Source organism: Podarcis tiliguerta, assembly GCF_965153285.1.
Source record: "Podarcis tiliguerta genome assembly, chromosome: 14".
In the NCBI taxonomy this organism is placed as follows: domain Eukaryota; kingdom Metazoa; phylum Chordata; class Lepidosauria; order Squamata; family Lacertidae; genus Podarcis; species Podarcis tiliguerta.
Genome location: NC_139547.1, coordinates 10568907 through 10592222, shown reverse-complemented (window position 1 = coordinate 10592222; position 23316 = coordinate 10568907). Strand labels below are relative to the sequence as shown.

General features: G+C 41.7%; 1 protein-coding gene across 17 annotated transcripts in view; it reads left to right on the top strand.

Moving 5' to 3' along the window:
• MYO9A (myosin IXA) overlaps positions 1 to 23316 on the top strand; it is a 140834-nt gene that overhangs the window by 93384 nt on the left and 24134 nt on the right. For 8 of the 17 annotated variants that reach the window (XM_083411750.1, XM_083411743.1, XM_083411746.1 and 5 more), the window contains 9 exons: positions 1556 to 1678; positions 3109 to 3258; positions 4559 to 4878; positions 5386 to 7014; positions 8035 to 8122; positions 8883 to 9098; positions 19874 to 19986; positions 21572 to 21732; positions 22736 to 22944. In XM_083411750.1, the coding sequence (XP_083267876.1) occupies positions 1556 to 1678; positions 3109 to 3258; positions 4559 to 4878; positions 5386 to 7014; positions 8035 to 8122; positions 8883 to 9098; positions 19874 to 19986; positions 21572 to 21732; positions 22736 to 22944 (3009 nt within the window). The remainder of the gene's footprint in view (positions 1 to 1555; positions 1679 to 3108; positions 3259 to 4558; positions 4879 to 5385; positions 7015 to 8034; positions 8123 to 8882; positions 9099 to 19873; positions 19987 to 21571; positions 21733 to 22735; positions 22945 to 23316) is intronic. The other 9 variants (XM_083411751.1, XM_083411747.1, XM_083411745.1 and 6 more) reach the window with 2 other exon arrangements.

The following is a 23316-nucleotide window of genomic DNA, read 5'->3' as shown; positions in this document are numbered from 1 at the left end:
CTCCAAGGCACTATGGTCAGTTGGGCAATAACTTGATTTAAATGTAGGTGAATGCATAAGTGTATGAAAAGTATTATTTTCGCAGCTGAAAATGATGCAACTGGCAGAACGAATACCCATGTCAAATTAGTGCTTGCAAGCGTGCAGAGTTGTGGCTGGGAATGTTCATTGTGAGCTGCAGCTGCTATTTGGCAAGGACTGAGAAGTAAATAGAAAATCAGTGAAGGAAAGGAGGGACCATGGGATACTGTAGAAACATTGTGCAGGAAATAGTGATATTTGTGTAAAACATATTTGTGAATTATTATACTTTTACAAAACACATTTCCAAATCAACATGGTAATTAAAGGAAAGGTCAACCACATTCCTGCTACACTAGTGTTGTGCATTGAGCTACTTGGAGTGAGTTATTCAGAGTGATAGCCTCTATTGTGCTCCTTTGAAAGCGTATGATTCGAACTTAGTGCAAAAGGTAGTCTTCTGATTTTAATAAATCTTTAGCTTCATTTTCTATGTAGTTTTTCTGAAGCTACAAACTAGCTGTGATTAGACAGATGTGTCAACCATAATATGTTTTGCTCATTGTTTTTGTAAACATTTTTCGTTATAGACTTTGTCAGACACCCAAAGCTGAAGTTCTTGTTTACTCCAAGTGACATTTCTTGAAATGATCTGTTTTAATAAAACCCTCCATAGTTTACTTAACGTTCTTCCTAGTGGAAGAGAATTAGTTTATTGGATAATCTAATCCCAACCATGTACAAATGTTACTCCATTAAGGGCAAATTCTCGTAATGGTTCTGCTACATAGAGGAATGTTTTGAATGAAATTTCGGTTTCAAAAAAAATAAATCTATGAATTAGTGTTTTTGTGGGGTTTTTTGCTGCAGAGATCAGTGATCATGAACTGGTGATGAAACTTCCTTGGAAAGCCTGTGTAGATTTTTGCATCCCGGTGTCACATTTTTCATACACCCACCAAAGTGATGTGCATGGGGAGAGCTTAATATTGCTCCCTGCCCCCCCCCAAAAAAAGATTTCTTGCCTTTCTGATCAGCTCAGTAGTGTAAACTAGAGAGCTTTGAATATAATAGGCAATTAAAACTGTTACTTTTCAGTATCCACAATGACAGCCCTTTTCAGGATTGCTATGTTTATTTATTGATTATGCATTTAGAACATTTGTACTCCACTTGCCAGCTGAAAAACCTCCCAGAGCTGCTTGCATACAATCAGTTAAAACAAAGCAGTCCCTTCAGGCTTATGATCTAAAAAAGCATGACACACCAGAGAAAGGGGACACAGAAGGAAGAGGAAAAAAGCAAACTCAGGTACCAGTTCCTAAATAGTAGTTCTTGTAATGATCAGCCAACATAGAAACAGGTCAGGGCAGAAGCTAGTCTTTCAGCAGAGCTGGTGGAATGATCCCTGCTTCTCATCTCATCTACTGAGGCAGCCTGTATTTCCATAGATACAGAGCTGACTTCAATGAACTTTCAGAGTAAAATGACAAACTGTGTTAAATAACATGCAGAGGTATGCCTAATTTTTCAGGAGTTCGTGGATCATTTTCATGTACTTCTCCCAAGAGGCATGATACCATCCAAGGAGAATATCCAAGAATTCTTAAGGAAAACAAAGACCAACCCTGACAATTATCAAGTGGGACGAACAATGGTATGTTCAAAGCCTCATTTCCCTTTTGCTCCCTGACACAATATTAAAATACATTTGTCCCTTTCTAGTATTATTTCTGGGTGTACCCTGCTGCCATAGTGGTGTTTATCAGATATACAGTGACCCATTTAGCATGTATTGATAGCATAGACCACGGCTTATCAGTAACAAGCAAATGTATGGGCTCCCAGAGAGGAGATTTGGGGTTTTTGCTCCTTGCCAGTCATTTTGCTGCTTCTCTGAGCTAAGCTTTAGTTTGGCTCAACATGTTGTCCAGACCTGAGCTCATAGCTTAGCTTTCTGCAGACAAACCACACACTGTAACAAAGGTTTGTCCTATGGTTTATAGCTTATGGTTTGTCGGGGAGAGCTAAACCATGAACCCCGACTGGGACAGCACACTAAGTCAAACTGTGACATAGCTTAGCTTGGTGCAGTCCATCAGCAAAATGAGCAGGGGAGGAGCAAAGTAGCCACAATTTTAGTGTTGCGTGTAAATAACACAATGTCTGGTAGAACTCAAAATTACAACTCCCCAATACTTTTTTTTGCCACACCAAAGTTACCCCAGATGAATGAGGCAACTCACCTTTCAGTTCATTTTCAAGTACCTGAACATCTGTTGGAATTTCTTCCTGAAGGTGGGGAGAGGAAGATTCTATTTCAAATTCACAAAATGCCTTTTAAATATGAATTTGCTTCACTGTGTGTCTTAAAAAATAAAATAAAATAAATAAAAAATAAAATAAAATAAATTTTTTTAAGTTTGTGGTGATTCCCTCATCCCCTTCATTATTTTTTTTTAAGTATTCAGGCTGCAGACTTGAGGTAAAACCCAACAAAGAAGTTCAGAAGATTCCTTATGTTCAGCCAGTTGTGTCCCTCGATGAATATTCAGGCTCTTTTTCCCTTGTGAATGCCAAGATTGGTGGGCATGTTTTGTTACTTAGGTAAAGCAAAGGTAAAGCGCCCCCTGACCATTAGGCCCAGTCGTGACCGACTCTGGGGTTGCGGTGCTCATCTCGCTTTATTGGCCGAGGGAGCCGGCGTACAGCTTCTGGGTCATGTGGCCAGCATGACTAAGCCACTTCTGGCGAACCAGAGCAGTGCACGGACACACTGTTTACCTTCCCGTCAGAGCGGTACCTATTTATCTACTTGCACTTTGACGTGCTTTTGAACTGCTAGGTTGGCAGGAGCAGGGACTGAGCAAGGGGAGCTCACCCCGTCGTGAGGATTCAAACCGCCGACCTTCTGATCGGCAAGTCCTAGGCTCTGTGGTTTAACCCACAGCGCCACCCGCGTCCCATGTTTTGTTACTTACACCATTGCAATTATTTTGCAGAAATCTTTATACGTGCCTGGTGGGGAACTGACAGTAATTTGTTCATTAATAAATAGGCATTTATTATTTCTCTCCACATTGTTAGGTTTTCATGAAAGAGCAGGGACGTCAGCTTCTACAGGGACTGCTGCATGAGGTGGTGTTGCGAAGGATCACTCTGTTGCAGAGCTGGTTCCGCACTATGCTCTACAGGAGGCAGTTCCTGAATTTGAAGCAGGCAGCTGTGGTCATACAGGTGGGTGTCAACAGTGTGATTTCCAGTAATTTCAGACATTTAGCATGCCTGACGTTTATCTCAAGACAAAAGCTGTTTCTTTTATGTTATATATAGGCCTGGTTTGTACATAACACTAAGCCAAACCATGCCTTCCTTTGCACTTGCAAATGTGTACACTCCCAGAGAGGAGATTGTGAATGCTTTGCTTCTTCTTAGTTAATTTGTTGCAGCACTGTGCTGATTTTGAACACAGACTTGGGGTTAAACTCGCTGCAGACAAACTGCAAACAGTAGCCAAGGCTTAGCCTATGGTTTGCAGCTCATGATTTCTTTAAACCACGAACCTGGGTTTGGACAACACCCAGCCAGACTTAGCACAGCACAGTGCAGCAGTAAGATAATCAAAGGAGGAACAAAGTGATCACAATCTCACTCCAGATTTTGCTCATTTGCAAAAGCCATGGTTTGGATGACACACTAAATCAGAGCTTTCCAAACCGTCCACGTTGCTGACAAACTTTTTAGATATGCATCATTTCGTGACATAGTAATTCAGTTTTGCTAGCAAACCGGAGGTTAAACTGACCCCTTATAAGAGCATTCGTGCGACATACCCACACACTGCAGCTGACACACTAACGTGTCACAACACATGGTTTGGAAAGCTCTGTACTAAACCTAACCATGGCTTGGCTCAGCGCAGCGCAGCAGCAGAACCACTGAGGGGGAGCAGAGACCACAATCTCTTATCTAGGAACATGCTTGATCACACTAAACCATGGTTTGGCTTAGTGTTGTGCGGAAATAAGGGCATAGTTATGTGCAGAACAGTGGCATTGTAATAACAAGGAATGTGGAAGTTTAATACATAGTAAGGCATATGTCAGTATATTTATGCACAGTTAATAAAATTATTTTCATATCATGTGTATATCTTTACTAACACTAAAAGTCCCTTCTCAATTTCATTCATACCACAAAGTATTTGTCCAGGTTGTTATTGAAAAACATGATTGCTCTCTCTTTTGCTTTGTCTTCTGTCATCTTAAATGTCAGTAAGACACCAGCTTTAAAAATGCTTGCACCTCATCATTTTTAAACTTTTTTTTTTTACCTGAGTACAGATTGGTTACCCACAAGAATAAGATAAGGCTGTTCAGCCTTTCTTCTTCATTCAGTCTCTTCTTGGTCTTACTAATAGGTGAAATTGTGGTTATGCTACTGGATCTTTGTTAGATATTGTTTTCAAGGATCTTTCTTTTAAGGGAATCTGACAGTATGGAGTACTGGAAAATATTTTCTCTCACTCCTCCCATAGCAATACTGGCGTAGTTACCAAAGAAGAAAGCAAGCTGAGGAAGAAGAGTCCCTAAACAATTCCATCTGTTTAGGCAAGGCAGCAGTTGTTCTTCAGGCCTACTGGCGAGGCTTTGTGGCAAGGAGAAGATTTCAGCAGATGCGGGTGGCTGGCTTCATTATCCAGAGCTACTGGCGGGAATGCTTGAGGCACCGGAATGCTGCAGCTACCATCGTCCAGGCAAAATGGCGAAGCTACCACACCAGAAGTGTCTACAGGGCCAAGAGAAACAAAGTAATTTTGTTGCAAGCAGCGTATAGAGGATACAAAGCACGGCAGAGGTAATTCTTGTAACCTTTATGGGAGGACAAAAGTGCATGTAAATCAGGATTTCCCAAAGTTGTCAGTATTGACCCCCTGAAGTGCAGCAGGTGCATAGACCAAGGGATTGAAAGGGAGTAGAAAAGGGCCAAGGGGTGTAAAGAAGTTTCAGTGGAATGCTGCGGAAAATTTAATTAGGAACAATGAGCTCAGAAATAAAGGGCATTAAAGGGTTAATTAAGATGCAAACTCAGAAGCCTACAGCATGGTTTTCATACTTGTTAAAGCCCATCACACCCATCTCATCTCTTCTCAGGTATGGTATTGTTATTAATTTCACTTTTCTTTCTTTCTTTCTTTTACATTTTATTGTTCCTAGTAAAGGTGATTGACTTAATAATCTTGCCATATTGCTAGGGGAACAAGCTTGGAAGAAAAAGGAAAGTCTCATAGAATTGTAGATTTGGAAAGTACCCCAAGGGTCATCAAATAATTCTAAAATCTCTTTTCTTTCTTTTTTAAAAAAGGTTGAAGATTTTAAAGGAGCAAAGCTTGAGAGAGGCTCCATTGAGGAATGGACTGGCAGTTAAAGAAGAGGATGGACTTGCACCAGGGGACAACCTGGATATTACAGGTTCAGATCCTTCTGAATGGGAGGATCGTTCATTTGAAGAGCGAGTGAAAGCTGTGGAAGAACATAAGTCAGTGATTGAAAACAGAGTGGGTCAAATTGATCCCTTGGATAATTCTGAGGCTTTATTGTACAAACACTATGAGAGAGCCAACAGCCAGGGTGGAGAGAGCATAGATGAGCAAGTTCTTGTGAGAGAGAGACCCAAGTCATTGGAAGACCTCAACCAGAAGAAAGGAGTTCGTGCAAAGCGAGAGAGCCGGCGGATGCGTGAATTGGAACAGGAAATATTTAGTTTGGAATTGCTTAAGGTCCGGTCCACTGGTGGGGCTTCTCCCTCAGAAGAGCATCAGTGGTCGCCAGAGATAATTTCTGAAGACACGCAGTCTCCCAGGGGAACTCCAGAGAGTGAAAGCTCTCAGGGAAGTCTAGAGATGCTGAGCCATGAAGACACTCAGAAGGGCAAGCAGGACCCAACCTTGCCGCACGAGCCTGTTCCCAGAAACTCGTTACCAAACAGCCCTAAATCTGACAATGTTAAATGCATCCCCATCCTTGATGCAGATGTAAATAGAAATGTGTTGGGTGGGAAAAGTTTGGCCTCAAGCTCTGAATTACCAGAGTGCCTTGCTGCTAAAGATGGGTCAGTTTGCGATTCTCAAGGCATTGTCTACAACTTGCACACAAGAGAGCCACTCATTTCAAGCAGCCTACCTACATTTTACCTGCCGCCACAGGACAGTCTCAGAGCTGGCCAGTCAGTTATAGAGAATAATTTAAGGAACAAGCGAATGGAAATAGGGGGGAAGTTTTTGTTCCCAGAAGCCAAGCATACCACTGAACTGGACGGGGCGGGGCAGAGCAGAACCTTTCATGGAGAATGTCCGCCTTCCTTCAGAGGACAAGAAGGCCCTGCTTCAGAAATGCTATCTTCAGATCCAGTTATCAAGAAGCTGGAGAAGTTAAATGTGGAGAAGGAAGAGCGCCAGAAACAAAAGCAACTGCAGAACGAGAAAGAAATGATGGAGCAGATTCGACAGCAGAAGGAAATTTTGGGAAAGCAGCGTAAAGTTTTTGAGCAGCAGAACAGGGTCAGGGAGTCCTCTCAAGGAGCCTCTATCAGGTCACCAAAGAAAACGGACAAGCCTCAATCTCTCCTCATTGGGAGTCCCCAGAGCAAAGAGGAGCCTTGTGCAGGGCCCACTTCAACGGTAGATATTAAAGGTCTTACTGTCACAGCAAAAAGAAGCCCACCTGCTTGCCAGAAGAACCAGAAAGAAAAGACTATCATCATGATCCTGGAACGAAAGGAAGACAAGACGCCAGTTGTTCAGCAGTCTGCTGGAAGAGATCAGTTAAACTTGCAAAAGGCTGCTGAATCTCAAGAAGGCTTGAGCAATCTGCCTGCAAGAGAAAAACGGTTCAGGTTGCCCCGAATTCCTCGCCAGGGTACTGAAAGCTCTTCTAATGAAACTAGAGGTGGTTCTATTTTCTTTACCCCAAAGGATAGTCATGTGGGTCTTAAGTGAGTATGATGTTGCAGTATTTCTATTTCATTTTCACTTTCACAAGGCCTGAGCCCTCCTAGAAATATTAACTGCTTGGAGGAAAACCAAAGGATTCTTCCCTCAGAAAAATGCACAGGAAAAATTCAAACATCAAAATGGCATTTGTTTCTTTTGTTTTCTATGTGGTGTTCCTGTAGTAGATTTATATTTTTAGTATACATATATGTTCTGGCTTTTCCATTTGTATGCATATTGTCATTTACACAGGAACATGTGTGGCTTACCTCTAACCCAGAACAGTATCAATGGGGAGAGGGGTCTATATATACACCTATTGAAAATGATGGTGTTGGGAAGTGTGTATGTGAAAGAATTTCACTGTTTTACTCTGTGCTTAAGAAATCAATGTTCTACCCCCGAAGGTAAAATTCTTCAACCTATATAAAGTTTGCATCTTAAGTTGATTTACAATATTTTATATTTTCCACAATCTAGGTTTCTGCTATTCATAGGAAGGTGTAAGAACCTCTTCAGAGTGCTGAAGCACCTGTCCTCTTATTTGGTCATCTTCAGTTTCAGAAACTTTACCCAGACACCGGTGCTGTACACTTCTGAGACTGGGGGTATAGTGTAGTACTGGCCGAGAGGCTTTGCTATGAATAGCAGGGGGCTCAAATCCTGCTCTGTCATGAACTAAATTGGTGGCCTTAAGCAAGCCATTCCATCTTAGCTCCCTCCTGTCCCAGAATATGGGGATAATAATCCTGATCTAACACGCAGGGTAATTGCAAGGATTTCAACAGGGTTGCAGACAGTGTGGCCCTCCAAATGTTGGTATGCAACTCCCATCAGCCCTGAGGATTGGCCATGCTGGCTGAGGCTGATGAGAATTGAAGTCTAGCAACAATTGGAAGGCCGAGTTTCCATCCCTGGATTACAACAATGTATGTGACTTTCAGGTGCCTTTCCCAAACTATTCATCCTGGAGTATGTATCAGACCTCTTGTGGGTCAATCTGCAATAATTATGTTTTCTAGTTTCAGCAAAGAATCTTCAACATGTCCATTGCTTCCAAAAGAAGAACATAAAAAACCATCAAAGGTTTCTGGACAAAGTAGGGGAGAGGTACGCAACAACCTTTTATTTCTTCGGTAGAAATTTTTTATTCTTTTGGCTACCTAATAATATGAGAGTAAAGGGGTGGAGCAGGATTTTATCAGTAGGGAAGCAATTGCAAGGTTTAAGAGTCTTCTATAGACAGCAATACAAAGATAAACCATTCACTTGGTTTTCACTGAAGTAGTAAGGGTGTTTGTGGACTGTACTACGTCAGGCTACAGGTGGGAATTAACAGGAATGAATGGTCCTTCAAAATAACAAATCTGTGCACATAGAAAACTATCATGTTCAGGAACTAAACTAGGCAAAGACCATTCTCCCCAATATTTAGCTTTCTATATGGAGGGAATATTTTTTTAAGAGGAACATTCAATCATCTAAGTGCCCACTTGCAGTCTGAAATCCAGCCCAGCCACTGGATTACCATCTCAGTGAGAACTGAGTCCAAGTCCTGCCCTGAAATGACCCTTCACATAAGCTGTGTCAAAAGCAATTGTGCTGTCTGTTTCTGTCCCCGTCCCCCCCATTATTTTTATTGGCTTCCATTACGATACATTTTATTTGTGCTGTCCATTTTTGTTGCTTACTACCAACTTGTTAACCCCCCAAAACAACTTGCATTTGGAAATTAGCTTTTTATTTTAATCCTTATGGTTGCATGTTCCCCTTTTGTTTGACTTCAAACAGCAGCAGACTCACCTGTTGTCCTTTTTGTTTGTTTGTTTAAAGCATTTTCATGTTATTTGTTTTATCGTTTGGTCTCAAGCAGGTTGCCAGACCAGCCCATAAAAAGAAAGCCCGCATGGCACGGACACGCTCTGATTTCTTGACTAGAGGTGCTTTTGCTGATTGGGAGGGGGATACGGAGGAAGAGGATTACGATGACAGTTTTGAATTCCTTCTCTCCCTTGACCAACCTCCTCACCCCGAGCCCGGCTGTGCAGCCAGACTTGGGCAGCCCTGTCACAGTGACTCTGAAATGGTAATTGATCCAACACACAGCTGTGTGGGAGCATCTCTTGGCTAACCAGTAGCTGTACTGACACCTTCCACTGCTCTTTCTCCCTTCTTGTAGTAGCCTGTAACCTCCGAGAACATAGTCACAAGCATGTTTCGTTTTTCTCTTTACTTAACGGTATTTATATACCGCTTGGTTGCAATAAAACCTCTACACGGTTTACAAACATTAAAAATAAAACATAAACATTATCCTTTAATAGTTAAAAACAGATACTTAAAAACATTCAGAAGAATCAGAATGAGACGAATCTTTATTTGCATCAGCTACTAGCCATAGCAATAAAATAAAATGTACAGCGGTGCCTCGCAAGACGAAAAGAATCCGTTCCGGGAGTCTTTTCGTCTTGCGGTTTTTTCGTCTTGCGAAGCAAGCCCATTGACGGAGTAGCGCTATTAGCGCTATTGGCTAAAAAAGGGCTAAACACGGCTTTTTTAGGGGGGGATTAGCGGTTTTGCTGCTAAAATGCTTTTAGCAGCTTGGCGATTCAGAATAAGGGGTTTTGGAGCAAAAAAAAAATTCAATTTTTTTCGTCATTTTTCGTCTTGCGAAGCAAGCCCATAGGGAAATTCATCCTGCGAAGCGCCTCTGCAGACGGAAAACCCTTTCGTCTTGCGGGTTTTCCGTCTTGCGAGGCATTCGTCTTGCGGGGCACCACTGTACTGAAGATAGAGGTAAAAACTTAACTACGGTATATAAAATATATTTTGGAGGTTTATATCAATAATCAAATAATAGATCTTATTCTAATTTCCCCCACTAAAAACCTTGCAGTTTTTGCTGTCACCTGATCATCTTGATCTGCTAAAAGAAAGGACAGCGATGGTTGAGCGACCTGCCATGGACAATAATAGAGGGGTAATTCAGAAGATTTGATTCAAACAGTAGGCTAAAAAGACATGTGCTTTAATCTCAGCTTCTACATGTCCAGATAAACAATGTTTTAATCAGGTGTCAAAAAGAGCACAGATTACATCAAGTTTTTGGGATGGTCTGAAATATGGGGCAGCCATATTGAGTTAGACTATTGTTGTTTCTCTCTGTAAGTTTCCAACACTTCATCCTGACTTGCAATGGCCCAGTTATGGAGATTTGCAGGCGAAGGGGCTGGTGTACATTCTTTTATTTTCTTTTTTTGGCAAGTACATTATTGAAGAGCAATGGTTGCATCACCAGGTGCAGGGAACATGATTAGCCCCCACACCAGTGGCCTTCTTGACTGCCATTCATGCCTATCCTTCAAAGAAAAACTGATTGCTCTTGTAGGCACCCTTCTGGTTGGAGCACAATCTGCTTTACATCCCTGACACATTTATTTTATCTTATTCATAATCCGCCCGCTCATAAATATCATGTTTCTGTACAAATGAAATCATTAAAACCTCATAAAATGGTAAAATCCTAAAATGCAGAGCAGTGACCAAGACTGAATGAAATTAATTTTCTAAAAACACTGTTAAACAGAAATACTTTGAACAGCAATGGACTACCAAATGAAATAGACAAATATTACTGAGAAGTGGTCTGCCTTCCAGATTTAGAGTACAATAAATGACCATGCCTGTTCCTCAGGGAAACTGGAAAAGAATAAGGCAAGGTGTCCCTCTAAAAGTGGCGGTAGAACTGTTTATATGGAACAGCCATTTCCTAATTCCCTGAAGTTCATATTCATTAACTAGCCTTCAAGGCAATGAGTGCTTTTCAGTACTCAAAGCCATAGCATAGGGGTTTCTCAAGAGAATTTATTTTGAAAACTTTGGGGATATAGTTGTGTTACATTGCTACCAGAGCATCTGGTTAGCATCTTCGTTGATTCAGTTCTTGTGGTTTTTACACAGATTGTTACGAAGATCCCAGTGAGAGGGTAGTAAAGTAGCTTTAAGCTTTCTCCTTTGTGCATACAGGAAATGTGCTATGTTCTTGGAGGTTCACCTTGTTACAAATCACTAGTTGACTATCAGTAAAGCTTTTCACACTGGGAATCACTGCTAAGGTGCGAAGGGTGCTGGGCTTACTGTTTGCTTGGAGAGTTCCGTCCTCGGAAGGAGTCCCATTCATGCCACTTTTCAAAATGCTCCTCTGATTCCGCTGCCATAGTTTAACAGATTCCATTTGCATGCAAGTAGTCCTAAACTCTCATCTCATTTGATATTCTCTTTCTTCCTACGCTGCCCTTGGGGCTTCACAAGCTTTCTCACTGGTAGTTTGGCACACCTACTTGGGGGCAGCTGCTTGCACCATCAAGCTCTGCTTTTTAGCTTATGCTGAATTACATTCCCGTTGTTATATATAAAAACTGTATAAACATGTGCATAGGTATGCCATATCCATGTGTATAAGCATACTGCATAGGCATTTAAAGCTGGACGTGTGAATATTCCTAACATATATTTAGTTTCACTGGACTTAAGTTCCTGCTTTCCTAAAGTTGGTAGTTTTTGACCATTGGGGCCAGTTTCTCTTTCTAATCTGGCTAGTTAGAGTAGGATATTTGATCAATTTTCCTGTGGTTCATTAGTAATGGTAATAATAATAATAATAATAATTTATTACAGTCAAAGACCAGCTCGCATAACACAATAATGACAGCATTCATAAAGATAAAATATACAATTTGAGCAGATTGCAGCAATAGCTCATGAGTTAAAATTTAAATATATACATACACCTGTACAACTGAGATTTGGGCTACCATAAAAATTGATCCTGAGACACCCCAAAGGGCAACTTCAGCTTTTCCCTAGTAAGCTATTTTATTCTAGAGGATGATCTGTGCCTACAAATCTGGGCGTAGAATCTGGCTACCAGCCAGGTGGTCTTGTGACCTTTCCTAAGAGGAGAGAATTAAGTTTAGACTTGTCTGGAAGATCGGCGAAAGTCTTCAGTGGTTTCTCTACAAATCTCAGCATAAAAAGGACATCTAAAAAATATATGTTTGGGGCTTCCTATTTCCCCTAATGGGCAGGCGCAAAGTCTCTGTGCGTACGGGACACTTCCATAGGAGCCTTCCAGAACTGGTGAGAGCAAGGCCGAGCTTCTAGCAAGAGTGAAAGCCCTTCTTGCATTTCTGGATGCGAGGAAATAGAGATACGTTGCTGAAGCGGCTACATATCTCCCGTTTTTTATGATTTTATAATCAGGGACTCTTCTACAGTCCTGTTGTCTCTCAGTGTCCATGATTCTTTGCCTGACCACGGATCTAGCTTGGCCCAGGCCCATAGTTATGAGGGTTTGGGGAGCAAAGCCCAGTTTCTGAAGAGTGTTTAGAACTGCTGTCTGCCAGCCAGACTGAAACTGGTTGCTCAGAATCAATGGGGCTATTCCTTGGGGGAGCAGTTTCAAAGTTAGCCGCTTATATATTGATGTTAGACTAATATGAGCTTCGACTTTCATCATCCCTGTTTGAAACACATCTGGGAACTTGTAGAAGGGCTCTGAGGAGTTTGGATTGCACTCTTTCAAGGGGAATGAACGAGGAGGGAGGCAGGCCCAGAAAGGATCCGTAAAGAAGCTGTGCCAACATTTTGGCTTTATATAATTTTAGTGCTATGGGGACATAAAAACCCCCTTGAGTTCTAAAAAATTTAAGGATAGCATTTGCAGATCTTTCTCCAGCACACCCATTTGAGTTAATATGAATTTTGTTGGATCCTGATGCCTGGACCGCCATTGTAAATATTTACAGTTCAAGACTTGTTCTATATTTTGGCCTTGAAGTTTCTAGTTTCTGAGCTTTGGTTTTTTCCCCCAAAAGCAAGAATTTTGGTCTTCTGATAATTTATTTTGAGGCATTCCGTCTCACAATAGGCAGCAAATTTTCTTAGTGCTCTTCATAGCCCTATAGGGGTTCTGGATAGTATTACTGCTTTGTCTGCATAAAGCAGAGCCGTGATGTGGCGGTTTGCTAACTTTGGAAGGTGGAAGTGCTTTATTAGTATTCAGATGTTAATGGCTACCCTTTGCAGAGGCTGCATTTTAATCTCAAGTAATAATAAAGCAACCTTCAGTACAGCAGTGGATATAGGAAAGGACACTGGCATATATTCACAAGCCTGTAAGGTATTTAGCTTGAGCTTCCAGTAAAAGAAGCAGGCAAGTCAGGCAGCCTGACTATATGCAGAGTTGATTGATTTCATGAAAGAAAGAAAGTAGGTTATCGCCTCTGCACCAGTTGGTTGTTAGTGAACAAAAGCCCTGGAAGTCAATGTTTTTCCAGTGTTGTACATTAGTCACAGGCTTTTCAGTGCATTAAAGCAATCTTAGGCATAGTGTGTTAGCTATTTGTGATAAAATAAGCGCCTTACACAAGACTTGAAGATAAATCTTTACTTGACAGGTTGGCAACAGTCGAACAACAAGTATTATTCATATACAGTCATACCTTGGATCCTGAATGCCCTGGCACTCTGACGTTTTGGCTTCTGAATGCCGCAAACCTGGAAGTGATTGTTCCGGTTTATGAACATTCTTTTGAAACCTGAACGTCCGACAGGGCTTCCGCGGTTTCTGATTGGCTGCAGGAGCTTCCTGCAGGCAATCTGAAGCCGCGATTTGGTTTTCGAATGTTTCGGAATTCGACTTCCAAGGTACGACTGTATATATATATATATATATTAATGAATACAATGTGTTTCTCTCCCTTGAGCCTAAGAGAGGGTTTAGTCCTTTTTGTTTTCAAAACTCCTTAATAACATAAGTTATTAATCCTTAGCTTGCCTGTCCCCACACACTGCTCCAGACAGTGCCTGCTTGAAGTCACCACACTCCCATGTTCTCAGGCAAAGAATCAGCTAACAGAATAACCAACTTCTACCACCTTTCCCCAATACCATTTATTTTTTGTGAAATACATTTACAATGCAAATAGAGTACAAATACTAGCATAGCATTGATTTATAAAATCCGATTAAGTGACAGTCCTTCTGTTGCTGACTAGCTTGGCTAACTGCCCATGGCAAAGCAGATCATGATCCACCACTGCACAAAAGAATTGAACATCTGTTCCTGGACAGTGATAAATGTCGCACAGCAACATATACATGAATATAAGTAGAAACCTGTTTTTAAAAAAATGAAATTAATGGTTCTCTGCATTGAACAGCACAATGTCTCATTTTATAGCTTTTATGAGTTCTGCACCAGAAATGAATCCTTTTTTGAATAACTTACTTGTGTGGTTGGGAGATCAATCTCAAGTCTAGGAAAAAGAAACATTTTTTTATGTAGCAGGAAACTTTTCTAGTCGCATGCTGCGTTGGGTATTTCTGCTGACAGGCACGACTACAGGTTCTCTTTAAATCTTTTATTTTATTTATTCCAACAATATATTCCTCTCTAAGCGGTGTACGTAGTTTATTGTGATTTATAGTTCTGAAGCTTCTGAATAAATTTCAGTACATAGAGAAGTTGGGAGATTAACATTTTATCCTTCCAAATCTCTCCGTTGGCTGCAGTTGGAGGTGCAAGCACAGGTTGCAGTTCATCTTCTCACAAAGTATGGAGATTGATCGCGTTTCACTAGCCTGCTGTTTTTCCAAAGAAGTCAGCAAAGCAATAATATCTATAGAGAAGCCATTCTTAGTTACAGATACAGTGGTGCCACGCAAGATGAAATTAATTCATTCCGCGAGTCTCTTCGTCTAGCGGTTTTTTCGTCTTGCGAAGCAACCCTATTAGCGGATTAGCGCTATTAGCGGTTTAGCGGCTATTAGCGGCTATTAGCGGCTATTAAAGGCTTAAAGGATTAGCGGATTAGCTGCTAAAAGGCTATTAGCGGTTTGGCGGCTTAGAAAAAGGGGGTGGGGAGCGAAAAAAAATGCAAGACATTTTCGTCTTGCAAAGCAAGCCCATAGGAAAATTCGTCCTGCGAAGCGCATTGAAAAACGGAAAACCCTTTCGTCTAGCGGGTTTTCCGTCTTGCAAGGCATTCGTCTTGCGGGGCACCACTGTATAGTGAAGCTATATGGTCCTTTTATCTTCTACTGCATTACAGCCCTGGTGTTTTCTCCTACTTAAAATGTTTGGTTGCTATAGCAAAACTGGGTAGATTGTACTTGTGCACCACTGCTAGGGAGCATTGTTCAATCCAGGAGCCACATTCCCTCATGGACAACCTTCTGGGGTCACAATGCCAGTGGTGGGCAGAACCAAAGGCCAAAAGTGAGCAGAGCAAAAGCTTTGACTCTTACTTTTGCACAATAGGTTGCATTCCAGCCACACACTTCAAGAGGTTTTTATAAACCCATACATACTTCTCCATGATTATCACTTTGGATTTCATAGAATTGTAGAGTTGGAAGGGACCCACGGATCATCTAGACCAACCCCCTGATAGGCAGGAATCTCAGCTCAAACATCTATGACAGAAGGCCATCAAACCACTGCTTAAAAACCTCCAAGGCCTCCTAAGGGAGACTGTTCCACTATTGAACAGCTCTTACTGTCAGAAAGTTCTTATTAATGTTTAGTCGGAATCCCCTTGTTTTGTAATTTGAAGCCATTGGTTAGAGTCCCACCCACCAGAGCGGGAGAAAGCAAGCTTGCTTCATCTTCCAAGTCACAGCCCTTGAGATATTTGAAAATGGCTATCATATTTCCTCATATATTCTTCTCCTTTGCGATTTCCTCTTGTTAGTGTATATGAATAACTGAGAAATGAATACAGTTATTCAGAATTTAAGCAGGAAATAAGCTTGGGTATTTTGGCAAGTGTATGTGGAGTATAGTAAGTTGCAATCTGCCTTATAGCACTGGCTAATAAGAGGTTCTCCAGAATCTCAAGATAAGGGTATCTTTTCCCATCACCATCTACCTGATAGTTTTAACTGGAGATGCCAGAGATTAAACCTGTGTGCCAAGCAGTGAATTTATCACCAAACACTGGTTCTTCTCCAAAGGAAAGAACAGTATTACATATAAGTGGTTGAACTTCTTTTAAACAAGTTTAAATTTTTCGTTAAATTTCTGGAGCGTTCTTTTAGAGTCGTTATTAATTTTTTTCCACTTGAGAAGCTGAGAGACTTCAAAGAAGTGTGACTAGCCCAAGGTCACCCAGCAGCTGCATGTGGAGGAGCGGAGACGCGAACCCGGTTCCCCAGATTACGAATCTACTGCTCTTAACCACTACACCACACTGGCTCTCAATAGAGTTCAGGCCTGGTCCAGAGCAACTATACAAGGGGAAAACTCCTTCACAACCATACAGCCAATCAGAGCTCTAGACTGAAGAATCAAAGCATTCTGAGTGGTCGCTAGACAACACAACTGCTCTCTTGCTTGACAGTTTAAGCATCAGTAGGATAATTCCTGATGTTATACTGTACTTCAGGCAAAAAACGACTTCAATAAGTAGTTTAAGATGCTGGCTTTTCTTAATTGGGTAACTATAGTTCCTTGTTTCAAATGCAGTGGGAAACTGTAGTTGACTGAAGACTTTCTGGCTTTTCACAAGTGATCACACTTGGACTGCTGTGTACATTTCTGGTTACCACAGTTCAAAAATGATATTTTAGAACTGGGAAAGGTGTAGAAAAACTCAAAAGATTGTGGGCAATTTCTCTATATGGAAAGGTTATCATATTTGGGGATCTTTACTTTCTTTTTAAAATGTGAGTGAGAAAAGCACGATAGTGGTATGCAATATTCCACTTGAGAATATTGAATTAGCTTTGAAATCTAAAACTTAACTGACTGAAGTCCTTATAGTCATTCATAGTTCATCCGATAAAGCAGGTGTGTGGAATCTTTGACTCTCCAGATGTTGCTCCCATTACCACTGGCCATTGGCCATGCTGGCTGGGGATGAATGTAATTCAGCATCATCAGGAGGGTCAAAGGTTCCCCACACCTGCAATAAAGTATGATGAGCTTGTCTACCAAAGCTAATTCACAATAAGAATGTGTCAATGTTTAAGGGGCCAGGAGGTGCTTGCTGGGTTTTGTTTCAGCTTACAAATGTTTACGTTGATCCAGCATCTTCTTTGCTCATGGTAAAGGCACAGCTAAGTACCCAAATCCCTTTGGCCCCTGTCTAGCAAGAAGGGGGGAAACAAACAATTTCCCTGTTCTGCCTTCTACACATAGAAGCCCCAATGAACCCCTTTTTGCATGAGGGCAATGTCATGACTCTTGTGACTTGACAGACCAGGTCCCTTAGGAAACCATGGTTGCTAGGTTTGGAACAAGCCAGGATCCTAAAACTGTTAACAGACTGACTGAAATAAAGCAGATGGAATCAAGAGAGAAAAGAAACTGGTACGGTAAATGCACACTGGGACGCGGGTGGCGCTGTGGGTTAAACCACAGAGCCTAGGACTTGCCGATCAGAAGGTTGGCGGTTCGAATCCCCGCGACGGGGTGAGCTCCCCTTGCTCGGTCCCTGGTCCTGCTAACCTAGCAGTTTCAAAGCACGTCAAAGTGCAAGTGGATAAATAGGTACCGCTGTGGCGGGAAGGTAAACAGTGTTTCCATGCGCTGCTCTGGTTCGCCAGAAGCAGCTTAGTCATGCTGGCCACATGACCCAGAAGCTGTACGCTGGTTCCCTCGGCTGATAAAGCGAAATGAGCGCCGCAGCCCCAGAGTCGGCCACGGCTGGACTTAATGGTCAGGGGTCCCTTTACCTTTACAGTAAATACACAACTTGCAGGGGGTTTCATACTGGAAATCGCACCCAAAGCCAAAATTATGTATAGTCAAAGCATATTGGGTTCAGTGGGAGGTTGAATTGTGCAAATCTTTTTCCCCAGACACCCATCTCCTTTCCACTCCCTTTTTAATTTATTTATTTTTTAAAACACCAACAACTAATCCGTCTTTTTTGCCAAGCACATAAAGCAGAATGCACACGAGTTAAATGTCCATAAATTACAGGCTTATTCTACTATTTTATTGAGGGTAAATGGAACAAAAGCAGTGTGTAATATTATATCTACAGTACATTATATAATATTTGGAGATAGAGAGTTCAGGCCTGGTCCAGAGCAACTATACAAGGGAAAAACTCCTTCACAACCACACAGCCAATCAGAGCTCTAGACTGAAGAATCAAAGCATTCTGAGTGGTCGCTAGGCAACACAACTGCTCTCTTGCTTGACAGTTTAAGCATCAGTAGGATAATTCCTGGTGTTATACTGTACTTCAGGCAAAAAACGACTTCAATAAGTAGTTTAAGATGCTGGCTTTTCTTAATTGGGTAACTATAGTTCCTTGTTTCAAATGCAGTGGGAAACCGTAGTTGACTGAAGACTTTCTGGCTTTTCACAAGTGATCACACTTGGACTGCTGTGTACATTTCTGGTTACCACAGTTCAAAGATGATATTTTAGAACTGGAAAAGGTGTAGAAAAACTCAAAAGATTGTGGGCAATTTCTCTATATGGAAAGGTTATTATGTTTGGGGATCTTTACTTTCTTTTTAAAATGTGAGTGAGAAAAGTATGATAGTGGTATGCAAAATTAAGTGTGGAGGAAGACGATAGTGATGTATTTTCCCCTTGTAATACTAGACCCCAGGGTCATCCAGTGAAGCCGAATGGTGAGAAATCTGGGACTTACAGGAAAAAAATACTACTTAGCACAAAAATCTATTGATTTTGCCAGCACATGACGTGGTGACGGCCACCAGCTTAGCTGACTCTAAAAGGGAATTGGACAAATTAATGGAGGCTAAGACATGTAGTGACTACTCATTGTGAGGGCCACGGGGAACAGCAACAGGAGAGGGCTTTTGCTCTCGCATCCTATTTCCGGTCTTCCCAGAGGCATCTCGTTGGCCACAATGGCAAACAGGATGTTGGGCCAGATAGATCTTTGGTCTGCTCCAGCCAGTCTTTTCTCAGGCACAAGTACAAGTCTTATTCCTGTATCATCTTACTAAACCTAGTTAAGTTCAAGGCAGCACATATAGCAACTCTAGGAGGACACTCTGGCTAGCTATGTCTTGTTGCTGATTCATACATGTATCTATTCAAGAGCTATGAACAGTAAACTTCTGCCTGCAGGTCTCACCTGGCCTGAGTCCACTATTAAGTCCAGAAAAGGGAGAGTGGGGCATTATTTTATTGTTGTTCTTTAGCAATGTTACTATTGCTTCAATGTTACTGTTGAAACTGAAAATTCACAGCCCACTGATTTTGACTGTAGTGAGGACTCCAACTCTTCTCCCTTCCTTTCGCTTATCTAGCCCTACACTCAATCTCACCAAGGGAAAAATCATTTCCAATAAACTGCTTTGTGTTCATTTCTCATATCTGAATTTCCAGTAAACTGCTAGACAGCGCCCCCCCCCCAACCTTGCTGTGCCTGGAAAAGTTGCTATAGCAAACCTCTCTACCATAATCCATAATCACATCTTATAAAGAGGGTGTGAAGCATTTTCGGAAGTATAACTGGAGTCCACAGGCACCATCTGACAGCTTCCGAAAATACATCAGACAGAAAATAAACATGGAGCTCCTTGCTGTTTTCTCTGCTATTGACTTTCTGAGCCAATAGTGGCAGGCGACTGATTCCTTCCCTCTGTAACAAGGGACCTGTTGATGTTTTCCTTATATAGCTGGTTCTTTGGCAACCATGCAGAAGTCAAGGCAAACCATTTTTCCTCCAAGTATATTTTTCATAGTGAGTTGTATTCTCTGCAGCAGCTTAAAGATCTACACTGTTGTAAGATGATTGTGTATCCTTACAATATCCAGCGACCTTGTGGGTTCTGAAGTATTTATTGTGCTTCTAATTGTTGCAGCTGCTACAGCGCTTCTCTTCAAATGAAGGCCAAGCAACGCTTCACAAAACAATGTCCCAAGGAGAGATTGGAAAACTGGCAGCTGCACAGAAGACTGCAGCTGCAGATGGAAGGTATAAAATGTCTAGCCAAAAGAAAGGGGGAGATCTTGAGTTAATTGCCTCTAATTTTCTTTTTCCTCCATATCTGCATTTTCTTTCCTGTATGTGTGGACAAATTTCAAAAAGCCATTCTGTTCATCTATATATTTTGCTTTCTCATTTGCATAAAAGACTATACATTTTGGAGGGAGGAATTGGTGCAGATAACATACTTGAGTGTATGATTCCATTTGCAAAGTTAGCTCTCTTGAGATGATGAGAAATGCATCTGCATGGAATAGAGCTGTCATTGGAATGCTTAGCAAAAGAGAGCCTGTGGCATGTAGGACGTCACAGGATTTAGTTCAAACAGTTAACCCAGGAGAAATTGTTCCTTAAAATCAATCTGCTGTAATTTAAGGTGAATCTGAATGACCAGAAGCATTGTCTTCAGTAATTTTTGTACCACCTTGTTTTCACAACTGATGTGTTTTCTGTATATGAGGAGTTATTTTGTAAAGGATGCTTTTCACAGGGAGGTGGTCTGTTTGTTTCTAAGGGTTAAAGAAGCAAGTTATGATCAAAGGAAAGTATGTTCATGGCATGGCAGAGACTTTAGAGGAGATTAAGTGCAGCAGTGATACAGCAACATAGAAAAATGAACAGTGTAAACTAACACTGCCTTGCAAAGTTTCTTAAAACTCATAGGAAGCCTCTGAGGAGAAACTGTATGAGTGACTTATTTCAGACATTCCACACAAGTAAAGAAAGAAGGGAAAGATTGCAAGTCATTAACACTCTTACTTGCAATGTCTGAAGCTGCTCTCAGCTAAAGCAAAAGTTAATTGACTGCCAAATCTATTCTTATAGCCTCCAGCACCTTTGGAAGAATGGGAAGAAGGTGTATTGCCAACTCTGGTTATAATGCTTGATAGTGATTGGCTGGAATTTGATGGGAAAGGCAAGACCATCTTTTGGTCCCACCAAAAGATGCACAAAATATGATGGGTGGGGTAGGAAGCGATCCTCTCTTTCTCTGTAGAGAGAGCTGCATCGCACTTTGAGCACCTTAGCTGTACTACAAAGGTTGTTTTTAATTCCAGACTGGCAATTCAAACAACCTGACCTTGTTGGGGGATACATATGACTAAATTCTATATAAATCTCTAGTAGCAGGCAGCATTCTATAATGTGCTATTTAAGCACTGTAGCATTAGTTGACTTGGTTGCTTGACAAATCTTCCTGAGAGCTAATGACTTAACTTAGGGCCAGTTCAGAAGCATGTAATTGAGATGAGAATAATTCAGTTAACCACATTTTTAAAAAGTATTTCTGATAGGGTTCTTTGTTTGTTTGTTTGTTTAACATGGGGGTGCTGTCAAACAAATCCCATATTTAAAAGCTGAACTGATGAAGCCTTAGTATGAAGCTGAGTGTGATACAATGTGGAATTGAATTAATGGGGTTGAATATTCATACTCGCATTACTTTCCTCCTATTTTCCAAGTGACAATTAGAAAATGTTTAGGAGGGGATATTTTTACATTGCAACAAGAACATACGGAATAAAACTGGGAGCCCGACTTGGAGCAATTTCTCTTTTCATTTCCCTTTTAGCAGGCCTCAAAGAGCCAAGATGAGATTTTGGGGGAAAGGGAGACAAGTTGAGAAGAAAACACATAGGGAGAAGCTTGCTACCCAGTCAGAGCTGTTGGAGTTGCATTCTGATCAAGATGCACCAGGAAGAGAGATTATTTCAGGTCTACAGCATGAAGAAGGTAAGAGAAAAGGCACTATTGCATTTTTATGCAGATTTCAGGTAGTGAGGGGTTACTTATGAGACACAGAGGAAAAAATAAGCAGTGAGGGATTCTGACATAAGTGCTTAATACAGGGTAACAATCTCTGGGTTATTTGTGGGGCATAGGAATTCGTTCATTTCCCCCCTCCAAAATATAGTCTGGCCCACCACATGGTCTGAGGGACGGTGGACCGGCCCACAGCTGAAAAAGGTTGCTGACCCCTGTTCCATACTGTTTACCGGGGGGGGGGGGGGATTCTGACATAGGTGCTTGATACAGGGTGACTGCAGGAGAACCCTTTGCCAAATCATAATGTACCACTCTGTAAGCTAGTTGTCTCTCTTGTCTTGCCAAGTAGTAAGGAGGAACTTTCCCAATGGTTGCAAGCACACTGTGCAAAGTTACCTCTTGGCAGCTGTAGTCAGTACAGTGGTGCCTCGCAAGACGAAATTAATTCATTCTGAGAGTCTCTTCGTCTAGCGGTTTTTTCGTCTTGTGAAGCAACCCTATTAGCGGATTAGCGCTATTAGCGGCTATTAAAGGCTTAAGGGATTAGCGGATTAGCTGCTAAAAGGCTATTAGCGGTTTAGCGGCTTAGAAAAAGGGGGTGGGGAGCGAAAAAAAATCTCAAGACTCGCAAGACATTTTCGTCTTGCGAAGCAAGCCCATAGGGAAATTCGTCCTGCGAAGCGCATTGAAAAACGGAAAACCCTTTCGTCTAGCGGGTTTTCCGTCTTGCGAGGCATTTGTCTTGTGGGGTACCACTGTATTTGCCCATAATTTCCCTTAGATTTCCTAGAATAATCCTGACAATGCAGTGGGTTGGGAATCCTTTAGGCATGCAGCAGTTCCTTGCGCACACGTCAAGGTTCCAGAGGAATGAAGAACCTTTGAACTTGGAGCCTTTATGCTTGCAATAGATGTCTGAGCTGGAACACCCTGCTGCTTGATGTGACATCCATTACTTTGCCCTTTTTAGAACTGACTCCCCCAAGGAGTCCTGAGTTGTCTGGCATCTATCGAAGGGAATGTAAGGAGAACAAAGAGCCGTCTCCCAAGGTGAAGCGAAAGCGCAGCCTGAAAATCAGCAATGTGACAATGGAACCTGCGCAGTGGCAGAATGACGCCCTTCAGATCATAACCAGCGTCAGTGACTTGAAAAGCATGGATGAGTTCCTCTTGAAAAAGGTAACTGAACTTTAAAAATGGACAGCCCAAGAGCCCTGCATTTCATATCTTTTATAGAGAAAAATTACAAAGGGTAGTTTTGGCACGGCCATTAGCCATTACAGTGGTACCTCGGGTTAAGTACTCAATTCGTTCCGGAGTTCCATTCTTAACCTGAAACTGTTCTTAATCTGAAGCACCACATTAGCTAATGGGGCCTCCTGCCGCCGCCGGGCCGCCGGAGCACGATTTCTGTTCTCATCCTGAAGCAAAGTTCTTAACCAAAGGTACTATTTCTGGGTTAGCGGAGTCTGTAACCTGAAGCGTATGTAACCCGAGGTACCACTGTATATGGTTTGCAAACGTGCACATCACATTAATACAGTGGTACCT